The sequence below is a fragment of the Trichosurus vulpecula genome, chromosome 5, assembly GCF_011100635.1.
Source record: "Trichosurus vulpecula isolate mTriVul1 chromosome 5, mTriVul1.pri, whole genome shotgun sequence".
NCBI lineage: Eukaryota > Metazoa > Chordata > Mammalia > Diprotodontia > Phalangeridae > Trichosurus > Trichosurus vulpecula.
The window spans coordinates 27,112,627-27,135,539 of NC_050577.1; the positions used below are offsets into that span (position 1 = coordinate 27,112,627).

The 22,913-nt window shown below is 41.5% G+C and overlaps 1 protein-coding gene across 2 annotated transcripts in view; it reads right to left on the reverse strand.

Annotated features, from left to right (window-relative positions):
* CMC1 (C-X9-C motif containing 1) overlaps positions 1–20,797 on the reverse strand; it is an 87,041-nt gene extending 66,244 nt beyond the window's left edge. The window contains exons 1-2 of one of the 2 annotated variants that reach the window (XM_036758514.1): positions 20,650–20,797; positions 1,380–1,469 (exon numbers count right to left, since the gene is read on the reverse strand). In XM_036758514.1, the coding sequence (XP_036614409.1) occupies positions 1,380–1,469; positions 20,650–20,701 (142 nt within the window). In that variant the 5' untranslated portion in view covers positions 20,702–20,797. Of the gene's footprint in view, positions 1–1,379; positions 1,473–20,649 lie in introns of both variants that reach the window. The other variant, XM_036758513.1, reaches the window with a different exon arrangement.
* Positions 20,798–22,913: the final 2,116 nt, after the last annotated feature.

A 22,913-nucleotide genomic window follows, 5' to 3' on the forward strand; every position in this document is an offset into this window, starting at 1 on the left:
CAGGGACCCTTCAGAGGACGGACTGACATCCTAATTTAGTGAGGCAGATATAGCGGCTGTGCTTGATCACCCACCTAGGCAACAGTCACTAAGAGAAAAACAGCAGGGGAATATGTTCCAGGACCATTTCTATGTGAACCCCACTGAAAAAAAATGAAAAGACACTTACATAACTCTAACCTCAAATCTTTAATAAAAGGTTTAATAAATGGTTATCATCTGACTTTGGGCAAATCACTTAAACTCCATGGGCCAGCTTCCTCATTTGTAAGAATGTTGAATTAGATGCTAAGGTCTATCACTTTAAATGAAAGAAACACTTCTGTAAAATCCTGTGCCTAAACAGTAACTCAATAGATCAAGCTCGCACAGAAGTAGGTCTGCACTAAGTCCAAAAGAGCCCTTCTTTAAGGTCATCCCAGATTTTTCTTTAAGACTCCAAGAAGTGAGACTGCCTATGGACAAGGTAGGGAAGAAGAAGGCCAGCTGTGGAATCCTGTGCCAGGCTAACTTCCCAGGGCCTTGGACTCCTTAGTTTTGAAATGACAAGGCTGCACCAGGTAACTCTACAGGTTGATTTCAGCTCTAAATCCACTTAAACATTTTGCTTCTCCTTAATTTGTCCTCAGTGGGGACAACCAAACATCTAATCAAATTCTCCTTAAAATAATCATCTTTACAGAAAAGTTCAAATACTTAGCCTCTCCACTTTAGATAAAATCTCAGTGTCATGCGGTCCAGCTCCACTTTTTTAATCTTATTGTAGCCTGATGAACTTTCCCCACCCAGATCTCCATTAAAGGAGCTAAGGAGCTTTCCCCCAGGGTGAAGCTTCGGTTAGGATTGTGAACGCTTTGCACTGGCTTAGGTTCCACTGCAGGATCATTTCTCTTGTAATAAACCTAGTTTTCCTCATAAGTTGCATGAACTTGTGATTGCCTGTTGACAACCTCCACCCAAAACAGAGCACTCCATTCTGAGACTCAAACCTGCCATTTTGGCCATAGCTTCTGTATACATGTCTCTACACAGACACAGACACACACACACACATGAATTTTGTTGATAAAAGTATATTTTTAAAAAGGCTATAATAAGCCCTGGCACTGCTTTCTCCCCTCTACTGGAATCACCGAAAGAAGGTTCTTCTCTATCCCTAGAACTGCATTTCGGAAGAATTATTTTTACTATATGGCTTTAGAGAATATTATAAATTGTATATAAATTGAAACCTTCCTGGAAGTTCTCATAGCCAGAATAGGATGAAAAGGAAATCATGCATATTAATGTACTGACTATTCACTCTGAGGCTAAGAAGTAAATTCAGTTCACATTATCAAAGAATGCACTCAATCTTTAGATGAATATTCAAATCTTACCTTGCACTTGATCAGAGCACCTCTCCCTGGCCTTGTCTCTCATAATTTTGGGAATCAAAACATCTTTTTCTACATGTCTGAGATGAAGGTCTTCTGCAGGAAAAGGACAATGTTAGTAAAATACATTATTTCATTTTTTTCAAAAATAATATAATTGATAAAGGTCTATGGCTCAAACAAATCACCATGCTAAAGAAGAATTTCACTCCTCCACCCACCCGAAATCGTGTACTTGGCCTCCTCCCTCTTTCATGCACCTCCTCAGCATGATCTGCCATCCCCAGCTCAGGCCCTCATCACTGGGAGCTTTAAGGTAACATCCTCCAAAAGCCACCTAGTCTTTTAACAGATCAAAGTCACACTCACACTCTTAAAAGAATTTTTCAAAGTACTTTCAAATGGATTTCATTGTTGTGTTGAGGATAAATGCCAGTGACTTTCCATTTTAATCAACGCTGAAACTATTTTGAGAGCCCCAGGCCATCCTGTTGTCTTTAATTGAGTGACAGGGTCACAAAGGTGGTTTTTAGTTTTTTAAAACATCACTCAAAGTAATCAAAATAATTACACAAACAGAAATCAAGTGAAGGTAACCAATATTTTGGTTAAGATCTACATGCACTCTACCTCCAGAAGAAAAAAAAGAGAGTAACAAGTAGATTACAGCAGATCTCCATAGGAGGTTTGGGGCTCAGGTGCCAGACAGAGGAGTGAGGATTTGGGGAAATCATTGCCCCCAGTAGGGATTATGGAAGCAAAAATCTCCACCCATAACAGGCTAAGTTGCTTCACTTAGAATCACTTCAAGTTGGGAGCCACTTAATATGCTAAAATATGTATCGAACCACATTTTTTAAAGGCTCTAAAAGAGCTTAACTCCAGAACTGTTTGGAATCTACCCCAAATAGTGAGCCCCATATCTTGCCAAACTATTTAAACTAATTAACCTTGTAAATAGTTTTGCCCAAGAAAGAGAGAGAAAATTGTAGACTACCCCATTAAAAAAAAAAAACAACAATCCTTTCTTATCTCTCAATTACAAACCAATCATTTTGTTGAAAGCTACCTTCAATTCCAGGCTAGCTTCCTCCTCAAACAAATGGATGAATTAGATTTTCTAAAATAAGCTCTTTTGTGAAGAGCAGAATTAAGTTTAAGAAAAAAATAAGAACTAAGCCTTGTCACAGATTCAGCAATCTATGGCTGATCTTTGGTACCACTGATATTTTCCAATACTGGCAGCAGGTTTTTAAAGTCCTTCATGTTTCCCTACATTTAAGGCGAACTGTAAATTGACAATCCCCATAAGCAGGGCTCAGAGATCAGCATGGGGCCTCCGAAGCTTAGTAAACTGAGGTGCTATGAAGACAGTAAAGGGGGCAGAAGCACAAAACACTTTCTTTTCCTTCTCTAAGTTCCTAGAACACGAGAAGATGGGAGGACGAGGTACTGATATTTCTAAGGTAGAAAAAAAAAATGAAATGAATTAAAGGGTAATTGTTCCTTAAGGGAAAAAGCCTGGAACTGTGAAAAAGTAAAGAATAACTTCATTTTCCCTTCCTCTCAACAACTGTAGGCCCTCTCATTAGAGAAAAATGACAATCGCAGAGCGTGGTGACCCAGTGATTTATCGAGCCAATCCCTTTTATGAGAATAGCTCTCAAATGTCACTCAGGTACTCTAACTTCAGTCTGTTTTGATCTTTATAGATTATTTTGAAGACCACAGAAAAATTTTTACAATGGTCCTCAGTCAAGAGAAATAAAATTCCAGACCAAGAGACACCAGAGAGAATTTTCTTGTAAGTGGTTCCTTTTAAGCAAATATGAATTAGTTTTGTCACACATAACAGTTTGCATGGTATGACCTATGACAGGATTTTACCCCTACCATGAATTCTAGATTAGTTGTGTCCAAATTAATGAGGTTTTATTGTAGTCTAGGTTAAAGCAACAAAGGTCATCAACTTTTTTTTTTAAGAAGCAACAAACAGAGGCACAATCTTAAAGCTACTTCAGGTCTTCAAAGCTGTAATAATAAAATGACCAGCAGTTACTTCCATAGTCCTTAGTTGGTTCCAGACACTGCTAAACACTTTACAAGTATCTCATTAGATCCTAACAACAAGCCTGGGAAGTAGGTGCTATTTAACCCCATTTTACAGTTGAGAAAACTGAGGCAGAGGTGAAGTGATTTGCATAGGGTCACACAGGAAGCATCGGACTGAATTTGACTCGGATCTTTGGACTTCACACCTAGCTGCCTCTCTACTTGGGTGAAAGAGAGATGCTTTGGAAGTATACATTATATTAGCTTCTAAATTTTTTCGTTTAAAATATTCATGTACATCCAAACAGTGTATGGGTACATTACAATTATTTTTTTCCCCATTTCTAAACATAACGGTTCTTAATGAATTCACTCAACAGTCATTTAAGGACTTTCAAGATGCTGTTGAGAGTTACAAAGATAAGCTCCTTATAAATTGCACAGAACAGAGAGTATAGGACACATTAAAACGGCAAAAAAAAAATTTTTGATGGATCTATAAGAAAATTGATAGAGCTTAGTGAAAACACTCTGGAAGGCAATATGGCAATAAGTGATTATACTTTGTGACTGCAATTCCTTTAGAGGATTTTTTCCCAAATATATTACACTTTAGGAAAGAAACTACCTATACAAAAAATATTCATCATTATTCTACTTGTTATAGCAAAAACAAAATAAGTAAACAAAAATGGAGACACTCTATATACCCAACAATTGGAAAATGGCTGAATAAATCACATTTTCACATGATGGAGTATTAAAACACCTTTGTGCCTGGAAAACCTCATAGATTTGGAACTGGAATTCAAATCTAAGTTCAGGGGCCTCAGTTTTTCATTTGTAAAATGAGGGGTATGGACCAGATGACCTCTCAGTTCCCTTCTAGCTCTAAATCTATGGCTGTATGATTGTGATGTTAGCAGGGAATAAAAAGAAAAGAAAAGTGTGACCCATGCCAGAAAATACGGAAATGTATGAAGAGATATAGAATGAATCAGCAGAAGCAGAGCTGTAACAAACGAACTACAACCAATGTTTGAGGAGGAAAAAGGCGAAAAAAAAGAAGTCAGGGCCAAAGGTAGGAGACACAGAACAAGGGAATTTTAATTGCTTATTCATTAATTCTTTTGGTTCTGCACAGTTAAAAGCAGTTAGACACGGGAAAGTCTAGTTTGCATTTTTGGCTATTACTGAATTTCTATTTCAATTCAGTTCAGTATTTATTACCTCAAGAGGCTTCCATTCTACTTGGGGGGGGCTGGGGGGTTAGAATATCGCATGTTCATAAATAAGTACAGACAAAGAAAACACAGTAAATGGGAGAGGAAAGAGAGCATGGGGGAAGCTTGAGAAAGGCTTTGTGGAGAAAGTGGCAGCTGAGCTGAACCTAGGAAGAAACTGAAAATTCCAAGAGACAGAAAGAAGAGAGAGGAGAGAGAGTGCATTTCAGGGGGGGAAGGGGGAGGGGGGAAGACGAGGGGTGGGAGAAGAGAAGGGCACAAAGAGAACCATTCTACCTCTCTAGGAGGTAGAATGACCTGTACAGAGAATAGGAAGTAAGCTTGTTGGGCTGGAAAATAGAGGAGAATACAGGGAAATAACATGAAGTAAGTCTGGAAAGGTAGGATAGAGGCAGATTGGGCAGACTTTGAAAGGTCAAACAGCAGAACTTTGTATGTTGTCCCAGAAGCAAGGGGAAGCCACTGAAGCTTTTGGATGAGAGGATGACCTTGGTCAGACCTGTGATTTATTCAGGAATCTCATTTTGCCAGCTATGTGGTGAGTGAGCTGCAGAGGAACATTTGGTAAGGGTCTACTATGTGATAGAGACATCCCACCAGGCACTGGAGAGACCAAGTTGAGAGAGAGAGGGAGAGAGAGAGAGAGAGAGAGAGAGAGAGAGAGAGAGAGAGCGAGCCAGCTCTCAAGGAGCTTCCTTTCTATCAAAGGAAGAAATGTGATGAGGGATGCTGCCCTGAAAGGACCCTGGGGAGTGTAACAGACATAATAATCCATTAAACTTGCCAAGGGGGAGAGGCAGTGAAGCTGAAAGAGAGTAAAGAACTCTGATGACTGGAAGATGGTGATACCCTCATCAGAAATAAGGTATTTAGGAGAAAAGACACGGTTAGGCTAAAAAACAGTAAATTCTGTTTTGGTCATGTTGAATTTTATATGCCTTTCGGACATCTAAATGAAGATATCTAGCAGATATAGAATGATCAAAGGTGTCCCCCCCCCAACCACAAAAATAAAACACAGACTTGATTTGGGAACACAAGGTGGATACAAAGTAATATTCAAGGTCATATAAAAGTTACTGGAAAAAAATTTCAAAGTTACCTTTAAAAGTTTTTTTTTTTTTAAATGATGGTTTTCTTTTTCTTAAATAAGAAGTTCTTTTCTTTACCAAAACTATATATGTGAATTCCCTTCATGTCAATGGTGTATGTATGTGGTGGGCATGTGTGAATGTCTGTATTACAGAGTTCCCAATGCGGAGATTTCTCTACTGTATCCTCACTCATACCAGTTCAAATCGAGACAGAGAACAAGGATGACAACACAGGGAAAATTTGCAAAGCTCTAACTTCTCACCATTCTATCATCACCTGAAAGTCAATTTTCACCTTTTTCACTGGCTGAATCTGTTAGCTCACATTTTGCTTTGGGGCTCATGTGTTCTTGCAATATGGCAGTACTGGATTATAAGGCTACTGATAATAACACTTGCTAAAAATCCGCAATGGTTATGGTAGAGTGAATCAAATTCAGGAATAGTATAGTTAGAAAAAAGGTGAGACATGAAAGAAAATGCAGATTCCAAATGACATTTTAATATTAACTTTTTTTCTTAAGTTAACCAGATATCACCTAATACAGCTACTGTGCCTCGGGATTCATATCCCTTTTCTTAGACAGAATCTTGTTTTACTTCCAAAGTACATCTATCATGATGAAAAACAAAATCTATCTGATGTTGTTGTTTTCTAGTTCACTTTAGCAGAAAGACTAGAAAAATATCATCACCCTTGTTCTAGAAATTTTGCAGGAGCACTCTTCATAGCAACCACTTGTACCTGTAGGTTTCCTTGTCTTACTCCTTACTTCCTTCTTGACCACCAGAGCCTCAGCAGCATTAGTTTCAGGGAGATTAATTGTAGCAGTTGCAACAAGATGCGAGTTTGAAGAGCTGAAATCCAGCTGCTTGCCAAAACCAAAGTAGCCAGACAGACCAAAGATTTTTACAAGGAGAACAATGATGATGATGTGTTGTACAGTTACATATCCATATTTCTGATTTCTTTTTCTACTTTTAGTCTTCATTGGGGGCAGGAGGGAATCAAAGTACAAGGGAAAGGAGGAAATCCAGAATAGAATACAGGGATCAACATCCCCATATTTCTCTCCCTCCAATGGGATCTGCAGCAGTAAGGGAGAAGGGCTTCTCCCATGAGCCAGCACTACAATCTGTTTCTGATAGCAGCAGATGAAAAGGCACAGAAGAAACAGTATCAAGATGCTAAAATTAAACTAGGATGGAAATGTATGACAGTTACAGGATCACAGATCTGACCTCGGAGACCATCGAACCTTCTCCCTTTACAGAAGAAACTGAAGTCTATGTAGAAGAGTAGGGAGAAATACAGATCTGACTCATTTATTGAACCAACTCTTCTGTGTGAATGAAAACCAAAATCCAAAGCTGCAGCGTCTCTCGTTTTATGCCACATATGCGTAAATCAAATAGAATTATAATTCCTTAAATCTTATTGTAAAGATAAATGATGGGCTCTGTAAATCCATCTCTGAAAACGTTATTAAGACAAATACAAGGCAGCTGGAGATTCCCTACAAACCCCACTTTGATAACATGGTCATCCTCTAAGAAAACAACGGAAAGAACATATACCTTATTCATGCAAAGCTTCTAGGTCAAACAGCTACATCATACGTCTCTAAATATCGAGCTCCATATACCTAGTCACATCAGCTCTTCTTATCAACCACATAGTTCACACAATTAGATACAATAATGACATTGCCCATTTCCCAATAACACCTTCTTGGCCCACAGATTTTGCAGATTGCAAAGGTGTTGAAAACTTCCTCTTCCACCCACATTGCTTTATTAACCAAGATAAGCCAACAAGAGACAACAAATCTAAGAGTCGACTGAAGTAGGAAACCAACTTATGCAATACACACGGTGTCAATTTCAGAAATGTCTTCCAGTCTCCATTATAGTCATAATTTAAATGAATGAAGAGTTTGTTTGCTCTCCACCTAGAATTTAATGTCTGAAAGCATTACTTAATGATAAGATAAATCTGAACCACAGCAATGCTCTGAAGATGCAATCCTTTATATCTATATTTATATTTTCCGTTAACTTCCAACAAGAAAATTATAAATGTGGTCTAATGGGAGGGGATGTGGGAAGAATTCACTGAAGAGCTGAAAAGTTATGAGCAATCCATGAAATTACAAGCACTATGGTTTCTATCTAGTGATTTATTTTTGTTTGTCACACCATCTAGTATTTGGCAGAATATTCCCAATCCTGAGTCTTGCCCACTTGACCTCTGGTCATCCATCCTCCCCTCCCAGACCAGGCATTTCCCCTTCAATGCTGAGGGACTCCACAGATAACACATTTGAAAAAAAGGGTATGGCAGTCAGGGTTGCATTAACAATCGAAGAACCTGAACAACAACATAATGCTTAGATTATAGATGCCTCTCATCCTCATTTACTCGACAAATTCTTTGAGGATCGACCCAACACAGTGGAAACTTTCCTTTTGTTGCTTTTGTACCTTAAAGATAATGATGAACCACTCAGACTTCTCTGCTCAGAACATGACCAGTTCACCTCTTTTCCAATCACACCTACCCTCAGTAATGCCACTTCTAGCATACATATTGATAGCACATGTCAGCTTGCTTATATCTTAACGATCTGTCCATCTCTTGTCCTCTGAATTACTAGTGTTTTGCAATTTTAAGTTTAGTTTCTTCTGAGATAATGTTCTAGGATTTAAAGATAATGAACTACAGAGAAGAGAATGGAAGGAGCTAGGGAGGGAATAAGCATTTATATGGCCCCTACTGTGTACCAGGCAGCATACTAAGTATTTCACAAATATTATCTCATTTGATCCTCACAACAATCCTGGGGGTTAGATGCTATTATTGTCCTCATTTTGTGGCTGAAGAAACTGAGGCAGACAGAGGTTAAGGGACTTGCTTAAGGTCACACAGCTAATGAGCATTTGTGGCCACATTTGAGCTCTAATCTTCCTGGCTCCAGGACCAGCTTTCTATCCATCCACTGCCTCACCTAGCTGCCTCTGAGAAAAGAGTTAGCCTTCATTTTAAAGCTTTAACAATAATGTTCTTCCCCAAACCGAGCTGAAAAATATTCTGAACAAGACCAACATTGTTAGAATGAACGTACAGCTTTCCAAAATGAGGGCTTTGAATGATATCTTACATTTGCATGTAAAAGTTGTAATGCCTTTGTTCAAAAAAGTTCAATATTTCATTACGTAATAGTCATACCTTATATTCTCTCTCCTGAAAATTTCATTAATTAAACTTTCTCAACGATGTAGGTTTAATTGTCAGTTTATCAAATACATATGAAAGAACAACTCACTGAAAAGGAATGATCTATAGGTGACATAGCTTTATAAGGTGCCTGTTTAATGAACTGAAAATGCCTTTTACTTATAACATTCAAGGCCCTTCAGGAGTGTTTATTCATCTTGGCTATCAGAGTTAGAAAGCAATCCACCAGTCTGACAGCAGGCCTCACTTACATATACAAGCTGAAATTTTCTTGAGTGTCACAAGGCATTTTAAATAATGATTAAAGCACTCATAAGGGCTACACAGAAACTATCTAAATCACTAGAACATAGTTCATTCGTTCACCACACTAAGAGGAGAAGAAAAGTAATTACTTCAGATTTTATCAATCTGACTCAATGCCCACTTACTGAGTGACTATTATGTTCATAGCACCACAAAGTTCTACAAACGAATAACAAATTTAAATAGTTCTTCTATTTGCCAAGTATAAAATCTTCTGAAATAATATAATGGTGTTCACAACCAACTGCATTATAAACTCCTTAAGGATAGGGTCTATATCCATGTTCTCTGAATGACTCTGAAGGGTTAGCCAAATACTCATATGCATAGTAAATGTTCCAATAAATATTTGTTAAATAAATAGCTGTACCAGTCCAGAGGGAACATCTAGCCATATACAGCCTTATAATAGATAATTAAACATTTCTATGGAATAGATTATAAATAATCTCTCTTGGCTTGGAGATTATCTATTAAGTTACTACTGTCCACATTACTCCTCATCACCAATTCCAAAAAATAAAGAGAACTTTAGTGCTCTCACTAACACAGATACTTCTTAACCATTATGTTCAAAACATGTTGAATTCTGTAACATATATGACCCGGGGCACCCCCCACCCTCACATGGGGCCACTAGGAAAAACTGTCCCAGGGTTGACTCTGTGGGCCAGCACCCACTCAAAACTGTATTCACCAGTGCCTACCAAAAGATTTGCTTTCATCTCACAGCCAGAGATCATTTGAAATATAAATTTATTTTATTCATTTATTAATTTCATTATTTACCACTAATTACATAATTTATATAAAAATATAAATTTTTTAATTCAAAAAGCATAGCAAATAAATTGACCAGAGAAGCATGCCCGTGAACATTTATGAATAGAGGGATTCTGAGGCCCAGGTAAGATTCCATCACTTTCTCATTCAAATATTCTGACCATTCCCCATTCTCTGAGGAGTGAGGGCTCCATTTCAAACCAACGTTCTAAACTCAACTTAATTTTCAGCTCAATTCAACTAATGCTTATTAAATGTCTACTCTAGAAAAGACTCTTCATTAGATGTTGAGGATACAACAACAAAATAAAACACAGAGAAAGACCTCTAGGAGTTTACAATTTAATAGGGGGTTAAGGCATACGGAGAAATAAAGATAATACACAGCAGACTATAATAGATGCAAAGAAATCCGAACAAAGTTTACTGAGAAATCTGAGGAAAAAAAATCTTTTCAGTTCGTAGTGCCAGGGCATTTTGAGTTGTGGCAGGAGGGGCACCTGTTTTATGGAGGCTGAGATAGTTTCCCTTTATGGAGGCAGGAAGGCCAGTCCTTGGGAGATGGTTAACTTGGGGAGCCAGGGCTTTGATGATTAGTTTGTCTTCCTTGGAACTGAGGTAGAAAAATCCCAGCCTATACAGAGTTGGAGCTCTGGAAGTCTGATCAGTATTCTGACTGGTGAGGTGTGTTTGTAGGCAGTGAGTGGAAGGGGAGGAAAGAAGTATTTACTCACATTTAATTGTATCTTTTTTTGCCATTATAAGCAAAGTTATTTTTACTGCATTTTATGATCTGTTAGGGTCTCAATGCATTCTAATCTTGAGGCTTAATTGACTACTGGACAGGCCTGAGCTAGGTCTGGCCCAGAACTGGAGTTGAACCAGTGCTTAGCAAATGTTTATGGACTGACTAGGGTCTAGTCACATGTGGTCTTCTAGATGGTTGGGTGCAGCCTTTTGACTGAGTCCTAGTATTACAGAACAAATCCTTTTATTAAGGAGATTTGTTCTCTAAAGTTTAGACTCAGTCAAAGGGCTGCACTTGAGAACCTAGAGAGCCACATGTGGCCTTGAGGCCACAGGGTTCCCCACCCCTGACTAGGCCATACCCATGTTAAGAGTTCTGATCACTCCCTGATCACTTCAGTCAGAAGAGATATTTCTCCCCTTTTCATTCTAAACATACTTTATTTGCAATGAGTCAGCATAGTGAATTGGAAAGACTTGGAGTCAGAAGAGCGTGGTTCAAGTGTGAGTCCATTACTTATTAGCTATGTGACTGTGTGCCAGTCAATGTCAAGATGGCCTCATAGGTTTCCCTTTCCAATGCTCTTCAAAACAGTCATCCACACTCCCTCAGAAGACCTTCAATGAAGGGACATCTGTCTCTCAAAGCAAACAATCCGACTTTAGGGTAGATCCATTAACAAGTCAACTCCTCTGAGCCTCCACTTCCTCACCTGTCAAATGTGGACAGTAATATTGATAATGCCAAACTTACAAGGTCATTGTGAACATCAAATGAAATGCTATCTATAAGATACTTCATAACTGCAATGTATCATGGAAACATGGTATGAACATGGTTTATATCACTTTTATGCCGTTTAACTCAGACTGCCAAATAACACCTTGAAAGTCAAGTCTCTAATTCATCTTCCTTATCCCCCCCACACACACACACAAAGTTCTTAGCTCAGTGCTTTGCATATGGCAAGCATTTAACAAATATCTATTGAATAGTTTTTTAAAATGTGTCTCATTCTATAGTCCTACCTTGTCAAGACCCCTAAATTCCAAGTCATTTCACTAAGTTAAAGTGTGGTTGTGACCTGACTTGTGTAACTTTTTGTTACTGTTTCTTTAGCCCGTAGCAATGAAAATCTCAAAGACAAGGAAGGTGTTTAAGGGCCAAACTGACACAACTTGTCTGGACCACCATCTATAAAACACAGAGAATGAACTAGATTCTCTCTCAGTTCACTGTCGCTCTCTAATAATCGTATAATTCTACCCTTACTCTCTCTAATCAAAAATGGAAATATCTTAGGGCTGAGGAAAAAGGGAGGTAATTATATAATTCAATAATCAATATTTCCCCACTCACCCACCAAATCAATATTTGTCAGAGGTGTCTTCAATCTGCTAATTCCAAGTCAGTAATCATAGTTTAGAAATGACCCTACATCACTCTCTTATTTTGTACAGGACCAATCAAAAGCAAATGGATTAGAAACATAAACCTGCATAAAAATAAGCTACTGACCCAGTTAATAGGATCTGTACTTTTAGTCATTTTACCAGTGATATGGTGAAAGAATAAGAAAGGACAGGACCTTAAAGGCCACCTACTCCCATAATCACCAAATCTCAGTATTGGGAGGGATCTTTTCTGTCATCTAGCCTAATCTGTACCAGAATATGAATTCCCCCTGCACAACTGGATGTCCAATGTCCATTTGAAGACTTAAGGTAATGGGAGCCTACGGTCTCCAGTCAGCCATTATTCTATTTTGAGACACCTTCAAAAATCGTTTCCCTCATGTCCAACTGAAATCTGTCTCTCCAGAATTTCTAATAGCTCCTGTTTCTGTCCGCAGAAGGGCAGAATAACCCTAGTACTTCTTATACTTGCTAGTCCTTCAAATGCTGAAAGACAAAGATCACAACCCACTGAATTTTCTTTATACTTGGCTAAAGATCTCCAATTGCTTCACAATGATCCAAGCACATCACTTCATCTCCCCTTAAGACTTGGTAAAGTGAGTTGGGCCAGATGACCTCTGAGTCCACTCTAGCTCCAAATTTTGTGGTCATCACCTTACTAATCAGGTGCAACCAAGAGCAGGTACTTGAAAGGACACAAAAAGGACCTCTCTGCTCCCTTATATCAGTCATCTCCCACCAAATCAAGTGTGTGTCACCTTGACTACCTGATTCATCCCAGACACTAATTGCTTTTAGGATTCTGCTGGCTTTCACTGATGTATTTTTCCCCATATCAGATAATTAGACACTTTGAGTTTTCATTTCTGTTTCTAATGAGTCTTTCTGTTTATACCAAAAGTGACTTTGAGAACAAATTGTTATGTCAGTTTAAAGAGCAATAAAAGCCCCACTATTAAGGAAAAACATATACACCAGTGAAAGCTCAAATGAGTAATTAGCCTGGAAACAAATCCCTGCTCTACTAGACTAACTCTAGAGCAGTGGCCCTGTCTTACCTGTTATTAGACTCCAGACATAAGTATGTGGTGAATGAACAACAATTTCAGTGCACACCCAAGGGACTTCCAGAAGCCTTAGAATCATTCCCAAGAGGAAAGCCACAAAGCACCTTAGCAGTCAACTCCTTGACTAGACAAAAGTAGGCTAACAGTGAAAGGGCACAGACAATAGCTACAGAGACCTGGCCAATAGGCAGCTCAACATTCTCCTGGTAAACACGAGTACTTGGGAGCTCACCCAGAGTATCATACCCACATATTCTGGCCAGAGAGCCAACAGCAAGCCAATTTTACAACTGAATTACTTTAACAGTTTTAAGTAATTAGATTATTTGATTTCTAGATGCCTTCTATAACTACATTTTGCCAGTACTGTAACATAACCTCAAATAAGCTGCAGAAGTCAAATAAAGAGACCGCCTACAGGGTCAATTAGCACTTATGGTCATTTTAATGACTACTTGACTAATGTGAACTTAGATTCCAATGAGAAGTGAGAATCAGCCCACTAAACAGCATTTTTCATATTTTGCTTTGTTTTTATTTTAAAAAGAGACCTACTACTTTATGTTTTCACTGCACATTTGCTAAAGAAGTAAAAGCAGTTTGTTCTCTTGAAAGCAATGTTTTCCTGTAATCTTTAAGGCAATAAATCCTGCTGAATTGTTGAAATACATATGTTTGTGTGTGTATGCATGTATGTGTGTGTGTGTGTATATATATATATATACACATACATATATAAAACTAGCAAAACTAACCTAAAATGTTAGAAATCCATTGAATCACTATTACATCCCAATGAATGGAAATCATTGTAAAGTATGCTTTTTTAAATCCTCCAAAGAACCTAGCACAGTATTTTGTACACAATAGACACCTGAAGATTATTTCCTGAGTTGTGTAACTGAATTATTAAATGTTCATGTGTGTACTTTTAATAAGCATATATGAGATCTGGATCGTCAACTTTAATGTTTCCATCAAGGGTTAGACAGGAGAATAAATAATAAATGAAAAGATTAACTTTTCAGTCATATTTCATCATAAGGGGGCACTATGGTAATGTTTAGAGATATTAACTGAATAGGAAGAGGGAGATAACATAGCCAAATGAATGAGTCTACCATCAAAGAACAAACAACCGATATCAAAATGGAAGAGGTCCGTCATAATTTGAATTACAGTTAAGCAAAACTGTATTATCCAAGCTAGTACTGGGTTGACAAAATATATAAACTAATAAAAGATGACTGATGATGATCAACAAAAGTATTTGTTCTGGAAGATGGAATCACATAAAAACATTTTAAATATGATCTTAAATATCCTTTTAATAACATATCAAAGATAAAATAGGAAACTATTTCAATGTAGAATTAGATAATGTTTGGATATAGTCAGCAACCTAATAATGTTTCCTATTACTGGCTCAGCAAGCCTTCATCAATTTAGCTCCAAACAGTGGGTGCTAAAATTCAACAATGTTCATTTAAAATAAGGACCAGATGTTAAGCTGAAGGATCTTTTATGGCTCTAGGTGAGCAAATTAATTCAGTGGTATTTTTGAAGGATACACCTGCTTGGCATCTCTGTTTTCCTTCTGCTTGGGGTGCTTGCCAATGATAAACAACAAAAGTGAGCGGTGTAAATGTCATATAAAAAGGAGTGATAAATATGGCTTCTGAAAAAATGTGAATTTTTATATACATAGATTCACTGCTTTCCTTATTAGCTAATCACACTTTGCGTAATAAAATGCTTTAGCCAAAATAATGTACTTCCTATGATTACTGTGCTTCCTGGCTTAAAACATGTAAAACAGAACTTAACAGTTTTCTTGCCTCCAAATTACCATCATAATTTCACACAAAATACTGTGGCCATTTAGTGGCAATTAATAAAAATCTAATGCATTATCATTCAACTAATTTTAGAGATTTGTTTTTACATCTCCCTTATTTTCAAGTCATTTCCATTTTAGCACTGCTCAGAGCAAAAGAAAAATTACTACAGTAATTAAATCCCTAAAATTCAAAACAAACAGGCCTGTGTGCATGGCATCGTATTAAACACTGGTAGACAGAACATTTTGATTACCCATAATCACTCACCTTCTGTCCTTACAATCTAGTAGATGCATCAAACACATACAAATGGACAATCTCTTCAGCAGCCATATTTGCACAGTAACATCATATGGCCACAAATCACAGACCACTACCATCTCAGAAGAATCAAAACTGTCAGTAGCCCAAAAAGCAATTAATTCATGATGGGTGTTGGCAAGTTTTAACATATCACCAACAATGGCATTTAAGGAAGACATGCATGGCTGGAGAGGAGACAAGGAGATCATGTCCTAAGAATAAGACACCAGCCCAAGTATGACTGTGGTCCTTCTTTCTCTCTCTCTCTCTCTCTCTCTCACACACACACACACACACACACACACACACACACACGCACACACACACACACCCATACCAATGAGATCAGAATGCTATTTAAATTATCTTAAAAAATGAGTCTAAAACACAGTGTATTATCAAACATTGAGAACACTTTAAATCTGGGTACCTGTAACATTGTAGGGTGGGGCATGGTGTCAAGCAAAGTGGGAAAATGCCTACTGGGCAAGGTAAATCAACAGGGCACAAGCAGAGAACAGGGAGGAAATAGTGTCAAACCAGCCAAGAAGCACTGTCACACCCTGCCCAGCTACCTGGTGCTAAGTACAGTAGACAACCAGTCTTCGGAAGTCTCAGCTCTCTGTACAGGCACTGACACTTTTCCCTCAGTTGGAAGCATCAGACTCAGAAAGATCCTATGTATATGCAACTCCTCTTCACCACTGGCCAGGGCCAACTAAGCCATGTGGCCACCTACACAGGGCAGAGACCAGGCCCAGTGATTTCTCATTCCTCCCTCCCCAAGTCCATCCATCGGTCATAATCCTTTTTTTAACTCAGTCTTCCATATGTCTTAGCTCACAATTCTGTTAATTCCCTGTAGAGTCAAATCCTCTTTCAGACCATTTCCCCATCCACTCTCTCTTCTTGTCCCATCACCTCAGGAAATCTCTCTCTCCCTTTTTATTCTAATTGTAAACTAAGATGCCAATGCTCATGGCTCATAAGCTAAAAAACAGTGATAGTAATATATGTGCAAAAATATATGGGAAATATAAAGAAAAATAAAATTGTAAATTCTGAGGTGAAATCAGACAACATAAAACAATGCCATCAATTTCTAGCAAGAGTTCTTAACTTTCTGTGTGTGTCCTGGCCCTCTGGAAGTCTGGTAAAGCATATAAAGCCCCTTCTCAGAATGTCTGTAAATGCTCAAAATAAAATACGTAGAATTAAAAAAAAAAAGTATACTCAAATACAGTTATCAACACTAAGAAAAGGAAAAATGAAAAACTAATTTCAGATTAACAACTCCTGCTCAAAGTATTTGCGCAGCTCTTTCAGGCCTGCTTGACTGTCACAACAGCTGTGAGAGGTAGGTGCTATTATCACCCTCATTTTACAAATGAAGACACTGAGGCAGAGGACATCTGACTGCCCAGTCACACAGCTGGTGAATGTCTAAGACCTCATCTGAACACAGGTCTTCCTGACTCCAGGACCAGTGCTCCGCACTGCCTGGCTGCCTAAGGCAGCCGTATTTACTGCAATAATCAAAACTTTCAAAAAAAAAAAACTCGGGCTAACAATCTCTGACTTTGAAGCTCTCCCTCCATGGAATCTCCACACAGATCTTCATCTCCTTCTCTACCATCCCCCTATGGGACTTTACTGCTATCACAATTCTGCTTTAACCACTAATGTGGTAGCACAATTGTTCTTGGTTATTTTCACTGCATGATGTGACATACATGATTTCAGCTACATTAGAAACTTAACTTACATACATATATGTACATTATATATGCTATATATTATATGTATAGACATATACTCATATACATTAGGAACTTAGCTTACATCTATACATAAAGTGTACACACACACACACACACACACACACACACACACACACACACGACCTATTACCCTTACAGAGCTACAAGAGCATTTAAAGGTTAAGTGACTTGCCCCAGGTCACACAGCCAATATAGGTCAGAAACAAGACTTTAACCCAGGTCTTCAAAACTCCATGGCCAGCTCTCTGTCCACTACTCAACACTGTCAAGTTTTTCTTATTATTAATATTAATGAAATGTCATAAAATGAGACCAAGCTTTAAAACGAAATCTTCAGATCAGCCACTTTCTCTAAATGTCTATCCTTGCACTTAAATTTGCCCAGACACCACAACTGAGCCCAAAAAGAGCGATAATCCTGAGAGATGGTGTAACAGCAAGCACCCTGGCACAGCCAGGATGGCCCGCTAGCACAGCTTCTTTGATCTGCTGAAAGCAACTTTAAAGGGGTCAACTATCTTACTTTAATTACATTCTCCAGTTCAAAGGAAAGGTCAGCACCTTGGATGTGGAGACAATATAAGCAGAGAAAATACAAGCAGAGAAATTAGCACAAAGATCAACAGACAGGGCTCCCACTGTCTGACCAAAGTAATACAACCACCTACATACACCACTGGATGCTGGGGGGGGGTGGGGAGGGGTGGAGAAGCACAGATACATCTGAGTAGTTGGGGGGGGGGGGGGGGGGGCTCTGAACAAACGGCTACTCAGAAGCCCAATCAGGGAATCAAAAGATCCTTCTGATGAGCAAACTCCCAAAGCAAAATCTCACCTTAGAATATATATACACTTTTGGCTAATAAGCTCAGAGCCAGAAGGCATCACAACCTCAGGCTCAGTGCCTAATTAGCTTAGTACCAAAAGGTGTGGAAGCCTTCCTGCAAGCAAGCCTCCCCTAAGCAAGTTCCTCCCCCAATGGGCTCTATGTGACTCAGGATGTATCACAGTTGTGACTGAACACATGTGGTCACATAGGCCTATTAATGGATGGGGAAGATCTTCCTATTCCATTAACATTACAGATGGGGATCCAGCCCCCGGTCTGCCACCACCTAGCTTTGGGACCTGGGCTAGTCACAACTGAGGACACCGGGCAAGGGGGTGAGCCACCTCTAAGGGCCCCTGTGGACTCTAATACTCAGACCTAAATCCCTGGTAAACAAAAGCAAGGTACCAGTCAAGCAGCTTCCACAGGCTGCTGCCTTTGCAGGTGGGTCCCAGCTCAGGAGGAGAGTTGTGTCTCTGACATTAAAGGGGGGGAAAGAAGTCAGTGCCACAAATCTCTCTGGGGGCTCTCCTTGCAGCTTGAGGACACCCACATGGCCTCCCACGGAAAGTCACCTCTGAGTCAGATCAATGATGTTCCTTAGCAAGGAGTCACCACACAGCAAATATGGGAGCTCCAAAGTAAAGGAGCCAGGATCATGTGTGGAATGTGCACCCCCTCTTCACCTCCGCCTCTTGGAAGCCCGCTCTCTGTTCAATGCTGAACTCCAGCACTCAGACAAACAGGCCTTTCCTGATCCCACTTGTCAGCACTTTCAAACCCATGGAAACTCCTTTCTTTATAAATGTTGTATTATCTGTGTACGTGCTATTCTCCAGCCCGTGCATGGATGCTTCTCAGACCCATGCAGAAACTCTTTGGGAATTCGGTCTTTGGATCTCCAGAGTGTAGGATGGTGCCTTGTATGTACATTGTAAATGGTTAATAAATCTGTCAAGGAGCAAGCTCACTAGCTCACACCTCTCATCCTACAGATGAAGAAACCATGGATTGGAGAGTTTAGAAGGCCCGCTCAAAGGCCACGGTGAAAGAAAAGACAGGACTATACAGTGGGACCCTACTGAAGGGACTGAACAATCACCACCACTTGATCCAGGTCCTGCCTTTTCCCTCCAGTGGACCCCCAACCCTGCCATGGGTGGGCACACACACCAGGGGTCTCCATGTAATCAGGAAGAGAGAGCGGCAGTAACTGACCTTTATGGAGAACTTCATGCAAAAGGAAGCTCAGCTCACACACTTATTCCTCTGTGAGCCTTCCCCACCCTACCCATCCCTCCTCCTCCTCAGTTATGCATATTCACTCCATCCTGGATACACTGCACAGACACTATTACCGTATGGAGACAGGCAGCCTCCTAACACAGGTAGAACTGGGTTCAAGCCCCACCTCCCACACATACTGACTGGGGGGCCCTGGGCAAGTCACCTGCCCTCTCCAGCTCAGGCCACTCTACGATGATAAATTACAGAGAAGATGTTGCCCCGCATTGGTACAGGAACTTCCCTCCCCCGTGGAATCACAGGTCTTTTTCCCGTCCCTTACATACATACATGTTGTTCTCCACCCCCCACCCCCCCAGAGTGTAAGCTACCAGAGGGCAGGGACCAGTCGGGCATTTTCTTTCACGAGGCTGCGTCCTCAGCTTGTCGGTTATTTCACTTGGGCATATTACAGACACTTGGGGGCGGGGTGGGGGCAGATCTAGGATGCTATCCCCGTGAGAACGACAACTGAGCCTGGCAATGCATAACGCGCTGCGCCTGGGAGCCAGAAGACCCCGGTCCGAGGCTGCCGCCAACCTTGACCAAGGGTATAGCCCAGGACACGCCACGTGACCTGTCGGCCTCAGTCTCCTCACCGGGAAAACGGGGATAACAATAGCCTCCACCTTCCAGAGCTGCCGTGAAGGTGCCGTGAAGCCCCCCGAAAACCTGACACGCCGCATAAATATCAGTTACTGTGAGGTGTGTCCTGGAGAGGTGAACTTCCTGCACAGACGCACCTTGAGGGAGGTGCCTGGGGGCCGTGCCCACACCAACCAGGACCGGTCAGAGCTCGCTACAACTGGAACTCGGGTCTTCCTGATTCCCGGGCACACTGCTGCCCTCTATTACACTACACGGTCTCTTTTCTTTGACTATTGGTATTGTCCCCATCGGACAGATGAAAAAACTGAAGCCCCAGCCATGATCTGCCCAAAGTCAGAGACAGCATTTGAACCCAAGTCTCGGCGGACTGAAGACTCGAGGGGAGGGGAGGGGAGGGGAGGGGAGGAGGAGCCTGCGCAGTAAGAGGGGGGAGGGGGCGCCGGGCCGTGCGCAGGAGTGGAGGGAGGGGACATGCCCCGCGCCCAGGTCGGCTCCTTCCTTTTACTGCAGCCTAAAGCTCCCGCAGTCCCCCCCGCACTGAGCAGGCCCGGAGTTCGCGGGACACTCCGCGGGGAGCACGGAAGCGGCGGCGCTCTCGCTGACGGGGGGGGGCCGGGGGCGCGGAACTGATGGTCCCAGGCTCGCCCCCGCCGCCCGGTTCCAGTCCCGCTCCTACCTGCTTGCTTCAGCTCAGTCTCCGGCTGCGGCGACGGCGAAGACGTCTCCATAGCGCGAGGAGGGGGCGGGGCCTGGGCGAGGCGAAGGCCGTTATCCCGTGGCTTTCCCAGTGGGGATAGGAACCATGGCGTCCTTGCTTAGCTCCGCCCCCTTCTGACCTTTCCTTTCCTTCCCTTCCGCCACGCTCCTCGGACGCGCCTGCGCTGACGGCTTCGCGCCGCCTCCTCCCTCGCGCGCTCCCTGGCTTTCCTTGATGGGCCCTGGGAAGAAGCGGCAGAGGGAAGAAAGGCCCTGCGCATGCGCGTTTTGGGGGGGGGGGCGGGGTGGCGGTTGCCTCCTGTGTGCTGGGGCACCCACCTGTTAAGGGGGAAGAAGAACCCCGACCTTGGCAGGCAAAGAACGTGAGTTCGAAACGCTTTGTGGCCTTAATCAGGACCACTTTCCCCTGCTAGCCTTTGAAGCCGTGATAGGGATTTGGACCATACCTGTCTGACTACGCTATAGAATGTAAGCTTCTGAGGGCAGGGGCTGTTTCGTTTCTGTCTTCGTGCCCCCGAGCCCAAGACGGTGCCTGGTACCTAGCACACTGGCTTTAAAAAGTGCGCGGTGGCGGAGAGGTGATTACCATGCCTCTGAGATCCAATCTGCCTCTCAGTGTGTAAATGGATTAATCCCTTTGGCGAAGGGAGGTGGTAACCATCCATGGATGGGCCGCCCCCCGGGGACCTTCCCTGCAAGTCTCAGACCCAGCTCGAGTTCAAGTCCTTGCTCCCTGGTCCCGCGCCAGGTCACTCAAAGAAATGCTGCACTTTCTGTGGTCTTTTTTTTTGTCCAAATGATGCCTGCCCAAACCTTCAGTGGTCAACGCACTGACCTACATGATGACCCGTGCAGAGAACACAAGCCCCCCACTAGCATGCGAGGCCCCCCCCACAGTCTGACCTGAGTCTGTGCGCTTTGTTCTCCCATCACGCGCTGTCTATCCCAGGTAAACAGGCCAGCCTAGACCCCTCCATCCTCTGCAGTGCCACCACCCTCCCCATCCTGAGACCTCTCCCTCCTTTCTATTTGCCACAATCCTCTCCTCTTGGAAGTCTTTCGGGAATCCACTCTTTCTTCCCACCCCACCCTCAACAAGCTGACTGTTCTTTGCCTTCTCAAATCTGCCCAGAGCCCTTATAACATGTACATCTTCATAAGTGGCACATCCCTTCAACCCCCAAGTAGAAAGTATGCTCTTGGGGAGCAGTATCCTCAACAGTACTTGAATTAATCAACATATACCTTCTAGAACAGTAAGGCTGGATAAAAGGTACCCACTCCCATAAAAAGATAGGGGATATTGCCACTGTGGAAAGCCTATACTTTCCAGTGTATTTCCAGTGAAGCAAATATAAATTGGTCTAATACATTTCCCATGAGACCTGTCTTCCAAGAGACAAATTTACTGATAGAGTGCTAAGATTTTGAATTCCTCTAGGATCCAAGGGATGTTGTCAGAGGAAACAGTTGCAGAAGGGGGAAGTTTAGACATAGGGAACCACAGGGGTTCCCAGTGACGGATCAAAAATGGAGCTAAAGACTGACTAGATGAACATTTAGTAGGCTAAGCAGAGGGGCTGGGTTAGCAGACCCATGGATACCTCAAAGGTATGGCTGTGGCAGAAAAACTCCATAGCAAGCTTCAGTTCAAGAACTACGAACAACATGTATCCCAGCAATGAAGAAAGGATGCAGGATTTCCCCAGTTTGCACATGGGAGCCTGGGGAGTAGCTGCAGAATTGCCAGTCTATCAACTGCTCAAGAGTAGGATATTGGTACTGAGTCACTGACTGTTGGGGTGATGGCCCTGCATCAGTGGCATTTCATTTATTAACTTATTTGCTTAAAAAGACCTTTCGTACCTTTTAGTTTTACATCCCCATCATTTCAAGATATCTTGAAATATCCTCTCCCTGTACCAAATGAGCACTCTTTTGAACAAAGGAAAATATACTGGAAGGAAACAAGATATACACCACTAAGTGAACACAATGCATAAGAAGAGATTTCGGTGAAGAACAGTAACAAGTAAGGAGAGCAGCCTCTTTGAAGACAGAGCTCTTGAACTGAGCCTTGAAGAGGGATCGGTATACAAAAAAATAAAAGAGGAAGATCAGTAATTCCAGGCACAGGGGACAGACAGGTGAAGTCACAGAAGCTGCTGCTTCATCCAGGTCACATCCACTAATCATGGGTGTCCCCCCAAGGTTATCTCTTGC